Consider the following 17,000-nt stretch of genomic DNA (forward strand, 5'->3'; position numbering starts at 1 on the left):
AGGGCAAACAGGTATAGATACAACTTCTTCCCAGTGGAATATTATTTGCAGTTAAATTGCTACAGCTGACATCCTACAGCAAATTTGTTTCCTAAGACTTTTGTGGCTTCATCACCAAAATCCTTACGGTTTAAAGTAGTGTGCTAGATGTTTTCTACTCAGTCAGAGCCATCTACTCTCTGATCTGGAAATAAGAGTCCTGCTACTTGCCTTTTCTTGTTGTTCTGTGAATTGGATGACAGGTTTTGCAGTTAACAGGTAATGGTGTTCCCATAGAATTGTTTTGTTGGAAGAGATCTAAATATGAAATGGACTGATTGCTATGGACGCAGTGCCATGGTTGGACCACTATGCTCTGAGGGCCCATGTGAATATCCCACTCCTACCCTGTTCAGGCAGTGAACAGCTTTTAGTTCACCCACGAAGTCAGATGGACCCTATGTGGTTTCAAATGGCCTTGCAAGATTCCTGGCCCTCGGGCAACTCGTTGATGAGCTTGCGGAGACTTGGAATAACCGACTTTCCACAGCTATCGACAAGATCGCTGCTCAGCATTCTCTTAGTCCCTATTCTCTATTGGCACTGTGGTACACCCCAGAGTTACATTCGATGAAACAGAGACTAAGACAACTAGAGAGTGTCATGAGCCCTGACAAGGGGGAGCTGGAAGGGTGAACAGACCTGGAAGAGTTGCCAGCCAGTTCCTCAGCCAAACAACCAGCAGCTGGCCCATCAATCACTCTCCCCACATTCCAGGCACCAGTGTCAGCTGTAGACAATCAATCCCCTCCAAGCTCTCCCCCTCTCATCTCAAGAGTTCGAAGCAGGCTGCAGAAAGAACTTTCAGAGCAAAGACATGAGGCACGCTAATGCTTCAGATCTCTCAGTCCTGAGTTGCTGCCACCCAGGGAGAAGGCTGATTGAGGCTCCCATATAACTCCCACCCACCACCTGTAACCTTATGAAAGCAACAAGTCTATTCTTTGGCTTGCCTCCATGCTCCTTCCTGATCCTAACCTGCTTGAATTCCTTGGCACCCTGACCATTTGGCTTTTGGACACTGACTTCTGATTCCAGTTTGCGATTTTGCTTTGGTGACTTGGCTCCTGCTTGACTTCCTGGACTTTGACTTTGGACTGGCTTTGGACTCCCGCCTGCCTGTGCCCTGAGAACGTGACAGAGAGGCAGTGGCGACATACTCATGACGAAGCAGCGAGAACATCCTATACGTCATTTATGCAGACCTATGAGATGGCAGTCCAGGCCACAAAGAAGGGCTACTTTGCGACCCGGTTTACGTCTGTGACCTCACACGTCTGCGGCACAATTATTTAGCATAATTCATTCACTAACAACCTTGTCACAAGGTAAACCAAATGCTAGGGAATTGGAAATTCACTCAGCTTAGAAGAAATTGACAGGATCCTTGTTACTGTGCTCCCTACCACCTGTGGGTTGGATCCATGCCCGTCTTGGCTAGTGAAAGCTAGCCAAGCAACACTACATGAACCACTACAGGTGATTATCAATAGATCCCTCTTAGAAGGGATCTTTCCCACACCTCTTAAAGAGGCTATGGTTCACCCCCTCTTTAAAAAGCCATCTGCAGACCCAACCGAATCGGCCAGTGTCAAACTTACTGTAGCGACTGGCTGTAGGCTGTAGCGACTCAGTTACAGGGGTTCCTGAATGACACTTCTGCACTGGACTCGTTTCAGTCCGGCTTTTTTCCATGTCACAGGATGGAGACGGTTTTGGTTGCCCTCATAGATGACTTCCTGTGCCACCTGGATCGAGGGAGCTCAGCGGTGCTGCTGTTATTAGATCCGTCAGTTGCATTCGATACAGTTGACCACCAGCTGCCTTGCCAATGTGGGGATCCGGGGGTCCGCCTTGCAATGGCTGGCCTCTTTCCTCCAAGGTCAGGGACAAAGGGTGGTGATGGGGAGGAATCGTTCCAGAGGCACCCACTCACATGTGGTGTGCCATAAGGGGTGGTTCTATTCCCGATGTTATTTAACATCTACATGAACCCCCTTGCCTAGATTGTCAGGAGGTATGAGCTAGGGTGCCATCAATATGCAGATGACACCCAGCTCTATCTATTGATGGGTGGACCTGGCACCACAAGCTGTGACATCCTGGCTCAGACTGTGTCGACTGAAGTTAAATCTGACAAAGATGGAGGTTCTCTGTCTGAGTCGCAGTGGCCCAGGAGAGGAGATTCCCTTGCCACTAATACCGGTCCCAAAGGTCAGGAGCCTGGGAGTGCTCCTGGAGTCCTCTCTGACTATGGAGGCTCAGGTAGCAGCCACTGCCAAGTCTGCCTTTTTTCATCTGTGGCGGGTACGGCAGTTGGCTCCTTTCTTGGAGCACCATGACTTAGCAATGGTGATCCATGCTACGGTCACCTTGAGAATAGACTACTGTAATGCCCTCTACATGGGGCTACTTCTGATTCTGACTTGGAAACTGCAGCTAGTGCAGAATGCAGCAGCACAGTTGCTAATGGGGCTCCCTCAATGGGAGCACATTCATCCAGCGCTAAAAGAACTGTGCTGGCTGCCTATTGTGCACTGAATCCGTTTCAAAGTGTTGGTATTGACCTTTAAAGCCCTATAAGGTCATGGACCTGTCTATCTAAGGGACCGCCTTTCCCCCATATACACCCCAGAGAGCACTGCGTTCAGGAGTCCAAAATTTGCTATCCATCCCCGGACTAAGGGAGGCCAGGCTAACCTCTACACAGACCAGGGCCTTCTCAGTGGCAGCACCAACACTATGGAATGCTCTCCCAGAGGCCATAAGAGCCCTGTGGGATCTCTCCCAAAACCAAACTCTTTTGACAGGCCTACAACAACTAATGTAGGATGAGGTTGCCACTACTATGCCACTGAGCAACACTATCTGTAGGACCACTAACAGATTAATAAAAGAACTAAGATATCAATATAATCTGATCCGCCTGTGTTAAAAATCTTTTCCATAGAACCAAATGTTTAGTTTTAAATTATCTATATGTTTTTTATTGTTTTAAAACTGTAATTCAAATTGTTTTTACTATGACTGTTAGCCGCCCAGTGTCCGCTTGCAGAGTGGGCGACGTATAAATCTAAAGTAAATAAATAAAAAATAAATTATAATGCAGGGGCCCTTCAACCTGCTTTTTTGCTGCTGTCTTTTATCAAATTTCTGGAATAATTTTTAAAAGCCTACATTTTAGTTGCTCATGCGCGTATATCCTAATCTAATCTGGAAGAATCGGGTTTGATTCCCCACTTCTCCACCTGCACCTGCTGGTATTACCTTGGTTCAGTCATAACTCTCTCAGAGTTGTTCCTCTTGGAGTTGTTCTTGGAGAGCTCTCTCAGCCCCGCCTACCTTACAGAGTGTCTGTTGTGGGGAGGGGAAAGGAAATGAGATTGTAAGACACTCTTGGAGACTTTGAGTGAAGGATGGGGTATAAATCTAGTCTCCTCTTCTCTTCTAACAGGATTAGAGCCCCATTCAGGAGCTTTGCTAGGTAGAATCACCTGGAGGAAAGGAATAGACAGAGAATAGTTGATTCATTTGGACCAGCTCAGTTGCTATTGAAGTTCCTGGTTAGATCTGGGCGTTCCCCCCTCCCTTCACCCAAAACAAAGCCATAAAGAACTAATTTCTGAAGGAGCACTCCTTGATTTTGCCAAGGTCTAGAATGGGAAGATTGGGGCCAAATCACATATGCCTGGATGACTGGAGTTGTGTTCTTTAGATCCCTACTTTTGCATTGTTGGATATAGAAATGCAAAATTGTGGTGCTAGCATTGTCTCTGTATTCCCCCTGGTCAGGGTTTGTGTACCAGAGGTTGGTTCCCCAGCAAATGACACCACTGGCTGGCTTTAGAACAATCCTGTTTCGAAGAATTCTGTGTGCTTCTCCCTCATTTCCCTCTTGAGAGTTCTGGCACCCCTTTTTCCAGGAAAAAAAGCCCTTACTAAATGTATGCTGGTTTGTTTCCAGAAATTTGGAAACATTTTTAATGGGGTCTGCTGTAATTGTGGCAATTTTAGTCTCCCTGTTGAGTTTGAGAACATGATCATTTGACAGACCTACGCATGATTTATTAACAATCTGTGTTAAGGGAAAGGATTTTTGCTAACTACAGTGTGCCACTTTTCATACTCATGTACATTTGAATGTAATGCTCTTAGGAGTAAGCCTTATGGAAAGATTGTTAATGTTTTCTTTTATTTCTGTGGGTTTTACATAGTGAAACTGCTTCTGTTTTTTTTCAGGTACACTTCTGTTGTGCCAATCTTTCTTCCATTGTGCAAATTGTTCCCCATAACAAATAATTCATGAAGTAAAATAGCAGCAAGGAAAGCAGCATGTTCTTGCCTATCCTGGGTCACTTGCAAAAAGTAATCAAACATCTGTCCCAATAGTGGGATAAAGTTCAAATATAGATAGCAGTGGGCAAATGTACTTCATAGTATCAAAAGCCAAATTATTGTTATCTCTTGGGGATCCTTAGAACCCCTGTGGATCTCTTCACGTTGTTGCAAGAGAAAATTAATTATTCTAAATCTAGAAGTATGTATTATTGTGCTCAATACATGGAGTGAAGTACAATGAGGTTATTAATGTGTGATATGAAAGCACCATGAACATGCTTATTATTAATATTTTAGTAATGATACGTTTCTGCAGGAACAGCTTCCCCATTCACTTCAGCAGAAGAGGCAACATTGTAGATTTATTTCTTGACATATTCTACACTTACACAATCTGTCTGGAATAAATGAACAAACCCATAATGGCATGTGAGCTGTATCTGCATTTCAGAGCAAGCCATGCCACATCTGCAGTTCTATTAGGCTTTGCCCTGTTTTAATACTTGGTACTGCTGAGGGATGGATTTGGCTGCCATGATCTTAATATACAGGTAGACCTATACAGAGAAAGGTATATGAGTCCACAGGCTATGAAGAATAGTACATTATTTAGACTTTTAACAAGGGTTACCAGTCCCCTGTTGGGAGGTACCTCCTGGAACAGCAGAAAAAGAATTTTTTTTTCTTAAATGGGCCATCAGGCTTGTCACCAGGAATTTAATTCCAAACACTGGTTGCTATGCCACGCCTGGCAACTATACCAGTATTCTACACAGTTGCTCAGTCCATATTGCCAGTGTTTTACCCACAGATGCAAAGGCACTGACAGGCACAGTGCAATCCTAAACAGAATTATTGTTCTAGGTGTCCTGAATCTTTAGAGTGATGTAACTTTGTTTAGGTTTACGCTGTTAGTCACCCAGCAGTTGTATTGTATTTTATTTGATTTTAGTAAAATATTTAATACATTCCCAAACTATAGATCTGTTAGGTTGCCTGTAATTTTTACTTTGATTGCCTTATAATTTTATCCTTCCCATTCTGAGGCCTGTATGACCCATGTTAAATTGCTATTCCTATTCTAGAGAAGTGCCCATGCCATAAATGGCCACGCAGCAAGAAATGATACTATTTTCTTACACAGTTTTACAAAGTATGCAAAGCCCACCATTCTGAAAAAAGGTAGCAAAAAATAATTCATAGCCAGTGGGCATGGGTAGCCTAAATACATAAATTGCTTGACATTTCATTATTGAACATGAACTGGTTTTTAAAAACCTTTCAAAATATGTTGAGGCTCCCAGCTAGAGTCATTCACCAGAATTTCTTGGTAAGAGGGGCTTCTCTGTTGGCTGCTACTATAGGTGATTGTGTACTGCTGTGCTATACAGGGTGTAGAGTCTAGCTGTTTTATCATGGCACTGGTTGTGGACAGCTGATGATTATGGCTGCCTATCTTTCAAATGTTGCACCTTTGTTCTTCCCCCATATAAGCTGAAGTAGAGCTGAGAGAAAAGCATTGGGATTGGGTGGCATCTGTTACTGAAGAAGGAGAACAGAGTTGGCAGCCTGGCAACTGAATAAGAACAGTGGGGATTGAGCTGCGTGGGCTAAAGAAGACTGAAGCAGAGACAGCCAAGTGAGGGATTTCATTTTCTTTTGTGAGGGATACAGAGTGTACAGTTACTTGGGACTCCCAATTGGGAGAAAAACATATTTCAAAGAGGAAGATTTGCAGGGAGAAATAATTTCAAGAAGGGGAAATGGATTTGTGAGATAATTAATCTATAAGGAGAAAATATTTTTCTGTACAGGTGGGGCACAAGAGTAGTAATTAAGCATATAGTAAGAACATACAGTTCCTATTGGATCAGACTCAAAGTCCTAGTCCAAGATTTGGGTTTTCCTCCCTATCCAGTGGCCAGTCTTGTGCCACTGGAAGTTCACTAGCAGGACATAAAAGTTGGTTCCTTGCCCATTCTTTGCCCCAAGCCTTTGGTAGTCACTATGTGTATACTGGCTCTGAACATGAAGAATTGTTTGTGAGGGACTTCATCAAAAGCTTGGCAGAAGTCATGATATCTATCTCCACTCTTAATGACATTCTTGAAGAACTGAATACTGATGAGACAGGATTTGCCTTTGAAGAATCCATGCTTATTCTTCCTTAGACATCTTGTTCTTTTACATGCTTCATATCACATTGTATGAAAAATTTTCCACCAATTTACCAGAACAGATATTAGAGTAATTGGTCTAAAATTACCTGAATCCCACCTGAATTCATTTTAAGGATAATTTGTTATTTTGGCTACTTCCAGTAAGGAAGTCAATTACATTAAGAGGTTATATATGTATCTTGATAATGTGACATTTTAATTGTTATTTGGCCATTAGTTTAGCAATTTTCAGAGAACTCATGGCCCTATATGAAGCTTTTATAAAAGTAATCCTAACTCTTGTGAACTAGTAATTGGCTTTATTTTGAACCTTTTCTCCATCCCAGTTCTTCAGGAATACAAAATGAATGGATTCTCTGCAATGTATGCAGAGGCTAAATGATTAAGATGGATACATGGATGGCCCCCTTTTTAGCTAATGATGCTGGAAGGATGGCTGGCTAGGAGACAGTATCCTAGCATTATTATTTAGGATTACTTCTGGGAATCCTGCTCAAGGTGTTCTTTATTCTCCAAGATAGCATCTGTCATGGCCTGGGATACAACAGAGCGCAATTACTGGAGATTGCAAAGGGTGGGAGTATAAACGTTTTTCCTGCCCATTGAGCTGTGTTCATTTACTAGTTTACCCAAGTTAATTTCCAGGTCAGCAAAATGTGACACTGTTTTGATTGTGTTATGTCCAGAATGAGTCTATATTATAGTCAAGAGTCTTCACATAAATGGAGCTGACACACTGTGAAGTTTGCTTTTGCATCTTGGCTGGACCTATTTACAGCAGGCACTGTGTGAATGTGCCCCAATGTCTTGCCATTGTCCAGAGGTTAAATTCTATTTAGCAGTCTCTGGGAGACCCAGCAATCTTTCCGATGCATCCCAGAGAATTCCGTATTGAAGATGAGGCATTAAAAGTTATGAGTACAAATTTGTATTCCTTGACAAATAATAGTTCAAGAGTCATCTAGACTATATTTTCCAGTCATTTGCTCGTTGAAAGTGTACGGCACAGTTTGACAAATAATAGTTCAAGAGTCATCAAGACTATATTTTCCATAGTCATTTGCTCCTTGAAAGTATACGGCACAGCTACTTTAAGAGTAGATAAACATTAGTGTAAGCAGGAAATTCTAAGTGCATCAGAAGTAATAATTATGTGCAGATAAAACAGGGGTGAAATAGTTACCAAGGGAGTAGATTTCATTTATAATGAGACCAGAGGGAAACAGGTAAGAATTTGCATAAGGGAAAGAACATAAGCTTTGAGTGTATCTGTAATCTAACCATATCCCCAGTGAAAGTTCTCTTTTGAACATTACAGAGTTATACTATCTGTAGAATAATTCCTGGATTTTGACTTGAGGAGCTTCAGTGAGGTGCCTTCCCTTCTGTGCTTAGTCTTAAATTGTAAGCTGTTTGATCCAGTTACTTTTATCTTTTATTACTTTGTAAAGCACAATGCACATTTGATGGTACTATAGAAACAATTACATCTGACATTTCTGAACAAAGTTTGAGTCCAGTGGTATCTTTGAAACAAAGTTTTATTTAAGAAAAACATCATGAAGGAAATAAATATGTCAAAAAATTGATGGGCAGATGTATCTTTAGTTGTGGAAAGCTGAGAGTAATTTACTGAGACCCTGTCATTACACTCCTCTCACATATGGAGGCAACCTCATGGCATCTTCTTTGAAGTGGGGTGGCAATTGTCTGTGTAGAGTATCTGCCTTGTCCCCAAACCAGAGAAATATGTTCCAATCTACCATTGCAAATTAAGTTACATTCTGCTATTCATTATGTTACATTACAATGTACTATACTAATCTACTATTCCAAACAAGAAACAAAATTTAAGAAATCACTGTTTCCCCCGAAATTAAGCCCAAACAAATGGTAATTATATAAACTAAACATGTTATTCCTGTTTGGTCCTTGAATGTGTTAAACATCTTCATTATATTGTATGCTAATTTCTGTTCACTCTTTACCTATATGTATGAACTGCTAACTTCCATTTCATTGTATCTGAAGCTTATACCTTGAATAAATCTTTGTTGGTCTTAAAGGTGCCATTGGGCTCAAACTTTGTTCTGCTGCTTCAGACCAGAATGCTACCCACCAGAATCTATCTGAAATTCCTGTGTGGGCTGGACACCATTGGAACCATGGTGCAAAGAAGTGAAAGAGAATCCTGGCCTGAGGTTTGCTCAGCAAATCCTAATAAGGGACAGCCTGATCCGTGTTATCCATGCTAAAGATCAGTGTAGATGTAACCCATGAAGAAGAAGATGAGGAGGAGGAGGATATTGGATTTATATCCCGTCCTCCACTCTGAGTCTCAGAGCGGCTCACAATCTCCATTATCTTCCTTCCCCACAGCAGACACCCTGTGAGGTGGGTGGGATTGAGAGGGCTCTCACAGCAGCTGTCCTTTCAAGCTCTGCCAGAGCTATGGCTGACCCAAGACCATTCCAGCAGCTGCAAGTGGAGGAGTGGGAAATCAAACCCAGTTCTCTCAGTTAAGAGTCTGCTTAACCACTTCACTTAACCACTACACCAAACTGGCTGAGTGAAGAGATGAGGGGGAAGAGCATCAATGTGAAGTGGCAGCAGTTACGTATCTTGGAGCAGAATTTAAATTCAAAGGACAAAACAGGTCAATTGAGCTATGTCAGAGTCATCTTGGTTACACAATGGATGGCATTGCTTGCTTGCTTGAATTTATATGCCACCCTTTCCACAAGTGGGCTCAGGGCGAGTAAGATCAGGTTTTTAAACATTAAAATAAGTTTTTGCAGCAATAATTAAAGCAATAAAACAATTTAAATATGGCAGAAAATATTTGCTCAGCAGCCATAACAGCTGGATAGGTGGTCAACTGGAATCACAGCAGGAGTGATGTCAACACTCTACATGGGCAAATATACTCAGGCGGCTTTCTGCAGGGAGGCCAACCAATTGGATGTCCATTGTCTTAACCAAGGCCTAGCAGAACAGCTCCATTTTACAGACCCTGCAGAATTGTAATAAGTCCCAAAGGGCCCTGATCTCAAATGGGAGTATATTCCACTATGTCCTACTGACAGCATTGCTTTTCCTTTGGTCCCTGTTCCTCTTCCAGTCATTTTGATCTTTTAAAAAGTGCCTGGAGCAGATAGGAAAACTTCTTGCCTAAGTATGGTGAAAGGAAGTAAGCATTGTTTTCCATGCTGTATGTGTGACATATGTTAAAGAAAAAAACAGGAAATATTTAGAATGGCACTGTGCTTGCTTTTATATTTGCTAGCAGCAGAATCGATGTGTAAATAAACAGTGATTTTTTTTTTATTAAGCTTTGTTGTTGTTCAGTCGCACAGTCGAGTCCGACTCTTTGTGACCCCATGGACGAAGTCACGCCAGGCCCTCCTGTCTTCCACCATCCTCCGAAGTCTGCTCAAATCCGTGTTTGTTACATTAGTAACACTGTCCAGCCATCTCATCTTTTGCCATCCCCTTCTTCTTTTGCCTTCTGTCTTTCCCAGCATCAGGATCTTCTCCAGTGAGTGCTCCCTTCTCATTTGGTGGCCAAAGTATTTGAGCTTCAGCTTCAGCATCTGACCTTCCAGGGAACAGTCAGGGTTGATTTCCCTTAGGACTGACTGATTTGATCTTCTTGCAGTCCAAGGGACTCTCAAGATTCTTCTCCAGCACCACATCTCAAAAGCATCTATTATTCTGCGCTCGGCCTTCCTTATGGTCCAGTTCTCACAGCCATACATTACTACTGGGAGTACCGCCGCTTTGACTATATGGACTTTGTTGGCAGGGTGATGTCTCTACTTTTTATTATACTACCCAAGTTCGCCATAGCTGTCCTCCCAAGGAGCAAACGTCTTTTAATTTCATGGCTACAGTCACCATCTGCAGTGATCTTGGATCCCAGAAATGTGAAGTCTGTCACTATTTCCATGTCTTCCCCTTCTATTTGCCAAGGTGTGATGGGGTCGGATGCCATAATCTTAGTTTTTTTGATGTTGAGTTTCAAGCCTACTTTTGTGCTCTCTTCTTTCACCCTCAACAAGAGGTTCTTTAGGGCCTCCTCACTTTCTCCCATTAGAGCGGTGTCATCTGCATATCTGAGGTTGTTAATGTTTTTCCTAGCAATCTTAATTCCGGCTTGTGCTTCATTCAGGCTGCATTCTGCAGATTGTACTCTGCATATAAATTAAATAAACAGGGTGACAATATACATCCTTGTCAAACTCCTTTTCCTATTCTAAACCAATCAGTTGTTCCATATCCCATTCTGACAGTTGCTTCTTATACAGGTTTCTCAGGAGACATGTGAGGTACTCCCATTTCTTTAAGGACTTGCCACAGTTTGTTGTGATCCACACAATCAAAGGCTTTAGCATAGTCAGTGAAACAGAAATAGATGTTTTTCTGATACTCCTGTGCTTTCTCCATAATCCAGCAAATGTTGGCAATTTGATCTCTAGTTCCTCTACCTCTCCAAAACCCAGCTTGAACTTCTGGTAGTTCCCGATCTACGTATTGCTGAAGCCTAGCTTGTAGGATCTTTAACATGACTTTGCTGGCATGTGAAATGAGTGCAATGGTGCGATAGTTTGAACATTCTTTGGCATTACCCTTCTTTGGGATTGGAATATAAACTGATCTTTTCCAATCCTGTGGCCACTGTTGCATTTTCCAAATTTGTTGACATAATGTGTGCATCACTTTAACAGCATCATCTTTTAGGACTTTGAATAGCTCAACTGGGATACCATCATCTCTGCTCGCTTTGTTGTTAGTAATGCTTTCTAAGGTCCATTTGACTTCACACTCCAGAATGTCTGGTTCAAGGTCATTGATTTCACTGTCATGGTTGTCAAGGACATTGGGATCCTTCTTGTATAATTCTTCTGTGTATTCTTGCCACCTCTTCCTGATCTCTTCTGCTTCTGTTAGGTCCCTACCATTTTTGTCTTTTATCGTGGCCATCTTTGCACGAAACGTTCCCTTGATTTCTCCAATTTTCTTGAAGAGATCTCTTGTCCTTTCCATTCTATTCTTTTCCTCTATTACTTTGCATTGTTCCTTCAGGAAGGCCTCCTTATCTCTCCTTTTTGTTCTCTGAAAATCTGCATTCAGTTGGGTGAATTTTTCCTTTTCACCTTTGCCTTTCGCTTTCCTTCTTTCCTCAGCTATTTGTAAAGCCTCTTCAGACAGCCACTTTGCTTTCTTGCATTTCTTTTTATTTGGGATGGTGTTGATTGCTGCCTTCTGTACAGTGTCACGAACCTCCGTCCATAGTTCTTCAGGCACTCTATCAACTCTAGTTCCTTAAACCTATTCTTCACCTCCACTGTATATTCATAAGGGATGTAATCAAGGTCAAACCTGAATGGCCTAATGGTTTCCCCAGTTTTCTTCAGTTTAAGCATGAATTTTGCAATGATCTGAGCCACAGTCAGCTCCAGGTCTTGTTTTTGCTGACTGTAAGGAGCTTCTCCATCTTTGACTGCAGAGTATATAATCAGTCTGATTTTTGTGTTGCCCATCAGTTGATGTCCATGCGTAGAGTTTTCTTTTAGGTTGTTGGAAGAGGGTGCTTGCTATGACCAGCTTGTTTTCTCATATTAGCCTTTACCCGGCTTCATTTTGTTTTCCAAGGCCAAACTTGTCAGTTGTTCCAATTATTTTTGACTTTCTACTTTGGCATTCGAGTCCCCTATGATGAGAACATCTTTTTTTTTGGTGTTATTTCTAGGTGTTATAGATCTTCATAGAACAGATAGGAAGTGTGTAAAGAGATGAGAGTTTGCTTACGAAGCTAATGGTTTTTTAGCTGACAAGCTGGTCTCCAGCTTTTAAAATAGTTTAGAAATCCTGATGAATGCAAGTAAGTCAAAGCATGTTAGTCATGTGCAGATTTAAGAGGATTGAGTCTGAAGAAATATGACATGCATTATGTGGCTGCTTTAAGGAAAGAAACAGGATAGCTTTCAGTATACACCTGTTGAACTGATTTCCCTAAGGAACTTTACGGATATAATTATATGGAGTAATATACCGTATTTTTCGGACCATAAGACGCACTTTTCCCCTCCAAAAAAGTGGGGGGGGGGGAAGTGCGTGCGTCTTATGGTCCGAATACTAAAAGATGAGGGGGGGAGGGGCCTGCAGCCCCCGGGAGACAAGCGGAGAGATCGCTCCCTCTGCCCCCATCGCCAACCCAGCACTTTGCAGGGAGCGATCTCGCCGCTTGTCTCCCAGCCAGGCACAAGCGCGGGGCAAGGACGCCTGGCTGGAAGACAAGCGGGGAGATCGCTCCCTCCGCCCCCATCGCCAACCCAGCACTTTGCAGGGAGCGATCTCGCCGCTTGTCTCCCAGCCAGGCGTGCTTGCCCCGCGCTTGCGTGCCTGGCTGGGAGACAAGCGGCGAGATCGCCCTCACCGCAAATCCTGCACTTCGCAGGCGCCGGCATGCTTCTCCCGCGCCTGCGTGCGGCCCCCGGCCGAGGCGGCCCGAAGGCTGCAATGGCGCCCACATCACCGAAGATGGCCATTTGCGCACGTAGACGAAGGTGCATCTTATGGTCCGGTGCGTCTAATCGTCCGAAAAATGCGGTAGTTCTTTTTTTTACATGGTGAAAGCTTTCAAAACCATCCTCCCTAAGTGGTATAGTAAAAAACAGCCTAAACCGGCTGTTTTTGCTCTTCTCCCGCCAATAAGAAGCCGGGGGGGGGGAGCAAAACTGGCACAGGGTGGCCAACAGTAGCTCTCCAGATGTTTTTTTGCCTACAACTCCCATCAGCCCCAGCCATTGGCCATGCTGGCTGGGGCTGATGGGAGTTGTAGGCAAAAAACATCTGGAGAGCTACTGTTGGCCACCCCGGGCTCTGAAATGGCCGGCAGCCATTTGAATGGTCCCTTTCACTTCCCCCTAGGGACCACTCAAATGACTGCCAGCCATTTCCTGTTTTGGGCCACTTCCAGTTTTAACAGAAGTGGCCCATAATGTCATTTGGGCTCCCCCTCTTGGAATGCCCCCCCCAAAACCCCTGCCAGAATGGTAAGGGGACCTGGCAACCCTAGTTTTAAGTTCTGTATAGTAAACCTCTTCGCTCTCTCAGCCACTTTCAACATACTGTAAGAATTTTTTCTAAAAAGATAATGTACATGTAAGGGCTGAGGGTGAAGCACATGGTCTGAAGCCTAAAGAGCTTCAGGTTGTTTTCTTCTAGAACTGTCCCTTATGTTGTGATGTTTTTATTGCCAGTTATAAGAAGACTCAAGAGACTCTGAGCCAAGCAGGACAAAAGGCCACAGCTGCTTTCAGCAACGTTGGGACAGTCATCAGCAAGAAGTTTGGAGACATGAGGTACAGAAACTTGGATTTCATTTCCAGAAGGAAATTTGGGTTTCTTTCATTTTTTGCTCAGCCATTATTCATTTTTACTCCTCCCCCCCCCCATTTATCTAGCTTCTTTATGATTAAGCTTGTTAAAAGAACCTTATGCCTGGGAAGTGGGGTGTAAATTTGGTAAAAAATATACTTTCGTTTTAAAACCTAGCATGCTCAAAGCAACTATAATAATTACTCATGAGGATTCTGTACTAAGGACCACTGGGAAATTTATAATCTGAGTCAAAGAAAGCTTCATAATTTATATCATGAATTTATGCTTACAGATAAATATATTTTGAGGAAGAGACACTTGCCTCCATGTTGTACTTGGAAAGATGAAAGTGTACTTTTTAATGCATTTTTAGCAAATCCTTAATGAATGTTAACTGTAATAAAGACATTTGTAAAATGGTCACAATTTAATTTGACTTTTGTCCCTACTTGGCAAACTTTGAATGATTGCTCCCCCCTCCCCCCCCCATCTCCCTTTAGTGATTTCAGTAGAGAGCTCTAAGCAAAGAATGGGGCTTTTGGTCAGAGAGGCTTTTTGTTTTTTGTTTACCTTAAGATGTGACATCTGGAAGTTGGAAAAAATGCTGTGATTATCCCCGAAGAGAAGCTAGGATCTTATCCTTAGATCATAATTTGTAGATGTTTGCGATTCTCCTTCCCCTAGCTTTAGTGGAAAGCCTCCTTATTACTTTAACAGAGTAGGATTGTGCCCTGGACTAGTACTTCAACCAGCTCTCAGGCTCATGTAATTAAGTATTAGTGTGGGGAAATGCAGAGCAGAAAAAAAATAACGGCTTTTTTTGAGCAGGAACGCAGTTCCGGCTAGCTTGGTGCCAGGAGTGTGGCCTAATATGTAAATGAATTACTGCTAGGCTTTTTCTACAAAAAGCCCTATAAGAAACAATGGAGTGTGGCCTAATATGCATATGAGTTCCTGCTGGGCTTTTTCTACCAAAAATGCCCTAGAAAATACTAGTTATTCTATTCTGCATGGATTTTTCATCTGGGGATGGCAGGTGTCCAGCTGGCTGACAGAGACTTTGGACCTGCAACAACCAAGATATTTGGGTTTCTAGAGGGAAAACTTGGGAGGAATGCAAAGCAGGAATTCTGGCAGATACTTCAGGCAATAATCCTAAAAGAATGATCCTTAGAAGAAAGAATGTGGAGCAAAACTGGAGTCAGCGAGTCAACTGGACCCAGGATATACAGGTGGTAGGATACTCATCTGAGCATGAGCAGTGATGACAGATCTTGAGGTAGGAGTGGGGAAACAATAGCAATAAAACCTATGGATTCCCTGGGCTTTGAGGGAAGGGAAGGAATTCATGCAAAATCAGCGGCAAGCCTCTGGGGGAGGGGATGGAATTGCTGGGCCCTGGGAACTTTTGTATACCAAGGAAAGTCTGATTCAGTATAAGGAAGGGAGATGTCTTTGGGGCAGGAGGTAGTGAGATCCATGGATTTTTCTCATTGCTATACTTTCCAAATAAGGAGAGAATGACAAAGATGTAACAGATATAGAGCTCAGTGCTATTCTGAGACAAGATACACTCATATAAGACCAGTGAAGACATTGGGGTTAGAAGGGTGTAACTGCTTAGGACTTCATCTGGATGAGATGTATCAGTTTCTAGGAGAGAACTTTATTAAAATACAGACTGATGCCACTGGAATTCCTTTGTTAAGGAGGATACTGGCAAGACAAAGGAGTTGTAAATGCATGATTGTTTTCTCTTTAGTACCAGGTTGCCCATTTGGGGGGTTTGTCTAGTCTAGGGGTGGCCAAACCTACTTAACATAAGAGCCAGTTTATGGGATGGTGGGGGCTTTGAGAGCCACACAGTATGTGTGAAGGAGCCACAGTTTGGCCACCCTGGTCTAATTGCCATGCCAGCTTCAACCTGTTTTTCTGCTAATTCTCCTCCTCATTCTACAAATATACCTAGCTGGACGCCTGGAAAATTCTGTCTGCAAACAGCTTTTGTCAGATTTTGAGCTGAGCAGAAAAAGTCTGTTGATCATAGGCTTAATAGATAGAGATTGAGAACATCAAAATGAAGACTGAAGGGTCATGGCAAACAGCATCAGAGTAGCCAAACTGAATGAGATTTGTGTGTTGATGGAGAGGGGTTGTTGGCTCAGTGGTAGAGCACCACTTGGCATGTAGAAAGTCTGTGGTTCAGTCCCCAGCATTTCCAGTTAAAAGAACCAGGCGGTAGTTGATGTGAAAGACCTCTGTCTGAGACCCTGAAGAGCTGCTGACAGTCTGAGTAGACAATAGTGACCTTGATGGACCAATGGTTTGATTCAGTTATAAGCATATGCAGGAATACAGCCTGAATCTAAAGCATGTGAAACGTTCAATTTTATTCTTAAACCAAGACCAATAATTAACAAATATAGCAGTTATCTTTCATCAGCTTGGGCAATACTGACCTTGATTGGTCAGTGGTTTAATCAAGTATAAGGCAGCTTCATGTGTTCATGATCTGGCTCCAATCCAGCTGGAAATATGAGTGCAGAATTCATTGATATAGTTCACTATTTTATCACATATCTCTATGCCTGAGATATGGTTAAATTTCTCTTTAACATTTGATAGGATGATATAGAAAGCTGGCTTCCTAAATGATTTCGTGCTTAGCTGTAGTGTTATCACTTGGTAAATGATCATAATGGCAAAGAGTAACTAGAGCACAGTTAGGCTTTTAGTAGATAAAAGGAAGAGCAAGTTTTCAAAACAGGTTTCTTTCTTTCACTGGATAATTTGAGACTGTTGCTGATTAATGATTGTGGACATAGACTTGCCCTGGTCAAAATTTGCTAGTGTGTTTATTCTCCCCCCCTCCCGCCAAAAAAGAAAATGTTGTCAAACTAGTTGATGCAACATACACACCCTCAAGACAATTAACTGTGGACATACTGAAGACAGATTGATAAAAACAATTGAAATCCAGCTAGAAAATGGTTGTGTGAAACAGAACCTCTTTAAGCATTTCTAGAATTCACAGATGCAGAGATATACATGGATGTT

The 17,000-nt window shown here is 42.5% G+C and overlaps 1 protein-coding gene across 3 annotated transcripts in view; it reads left to right on the forward strand.

Moving 5' to 3' along the window:
* The window catches only part of TPD52L1 (TPD52 like 1), a 64,100-nt gene that overhangs the window by 36,738 nt on the left and 10,362 nt on the right, over nt 1-17,000 (forward strand). For all 3 annotated transcript variants that reach the window (XM_060238941.1, XM_060238933.1, XM_060238944.1), the window contains exon 4: nt 13,823-13,924. In XM_060238941.1, the coding sequence (XP_060094924.1) occupies nt 13,823-13,924 (102 nt within the window). The remainder of the gene's footprint in view (nt 1-13,822; nt 13,925-17,000) is intronic.

The sequence above is a fragment of the Heteronotia binoei genome, chromosome 1, assembly GCF_032191835.1.
Source record: "Heteronotia binoei isolate CCM8104 ecotype False Entrance Well chromosome 1, APGP_CSIRO_Hbin_v1, whole genome shotgun sequence".
Classification (NCBI taxonomy): domain Eukaryota; kingdom Metazoa; phylum Chordata; class Lepidosauria; order Squamata; family Gekkonidae; genus Heteronotia; species Heteronotia binoei.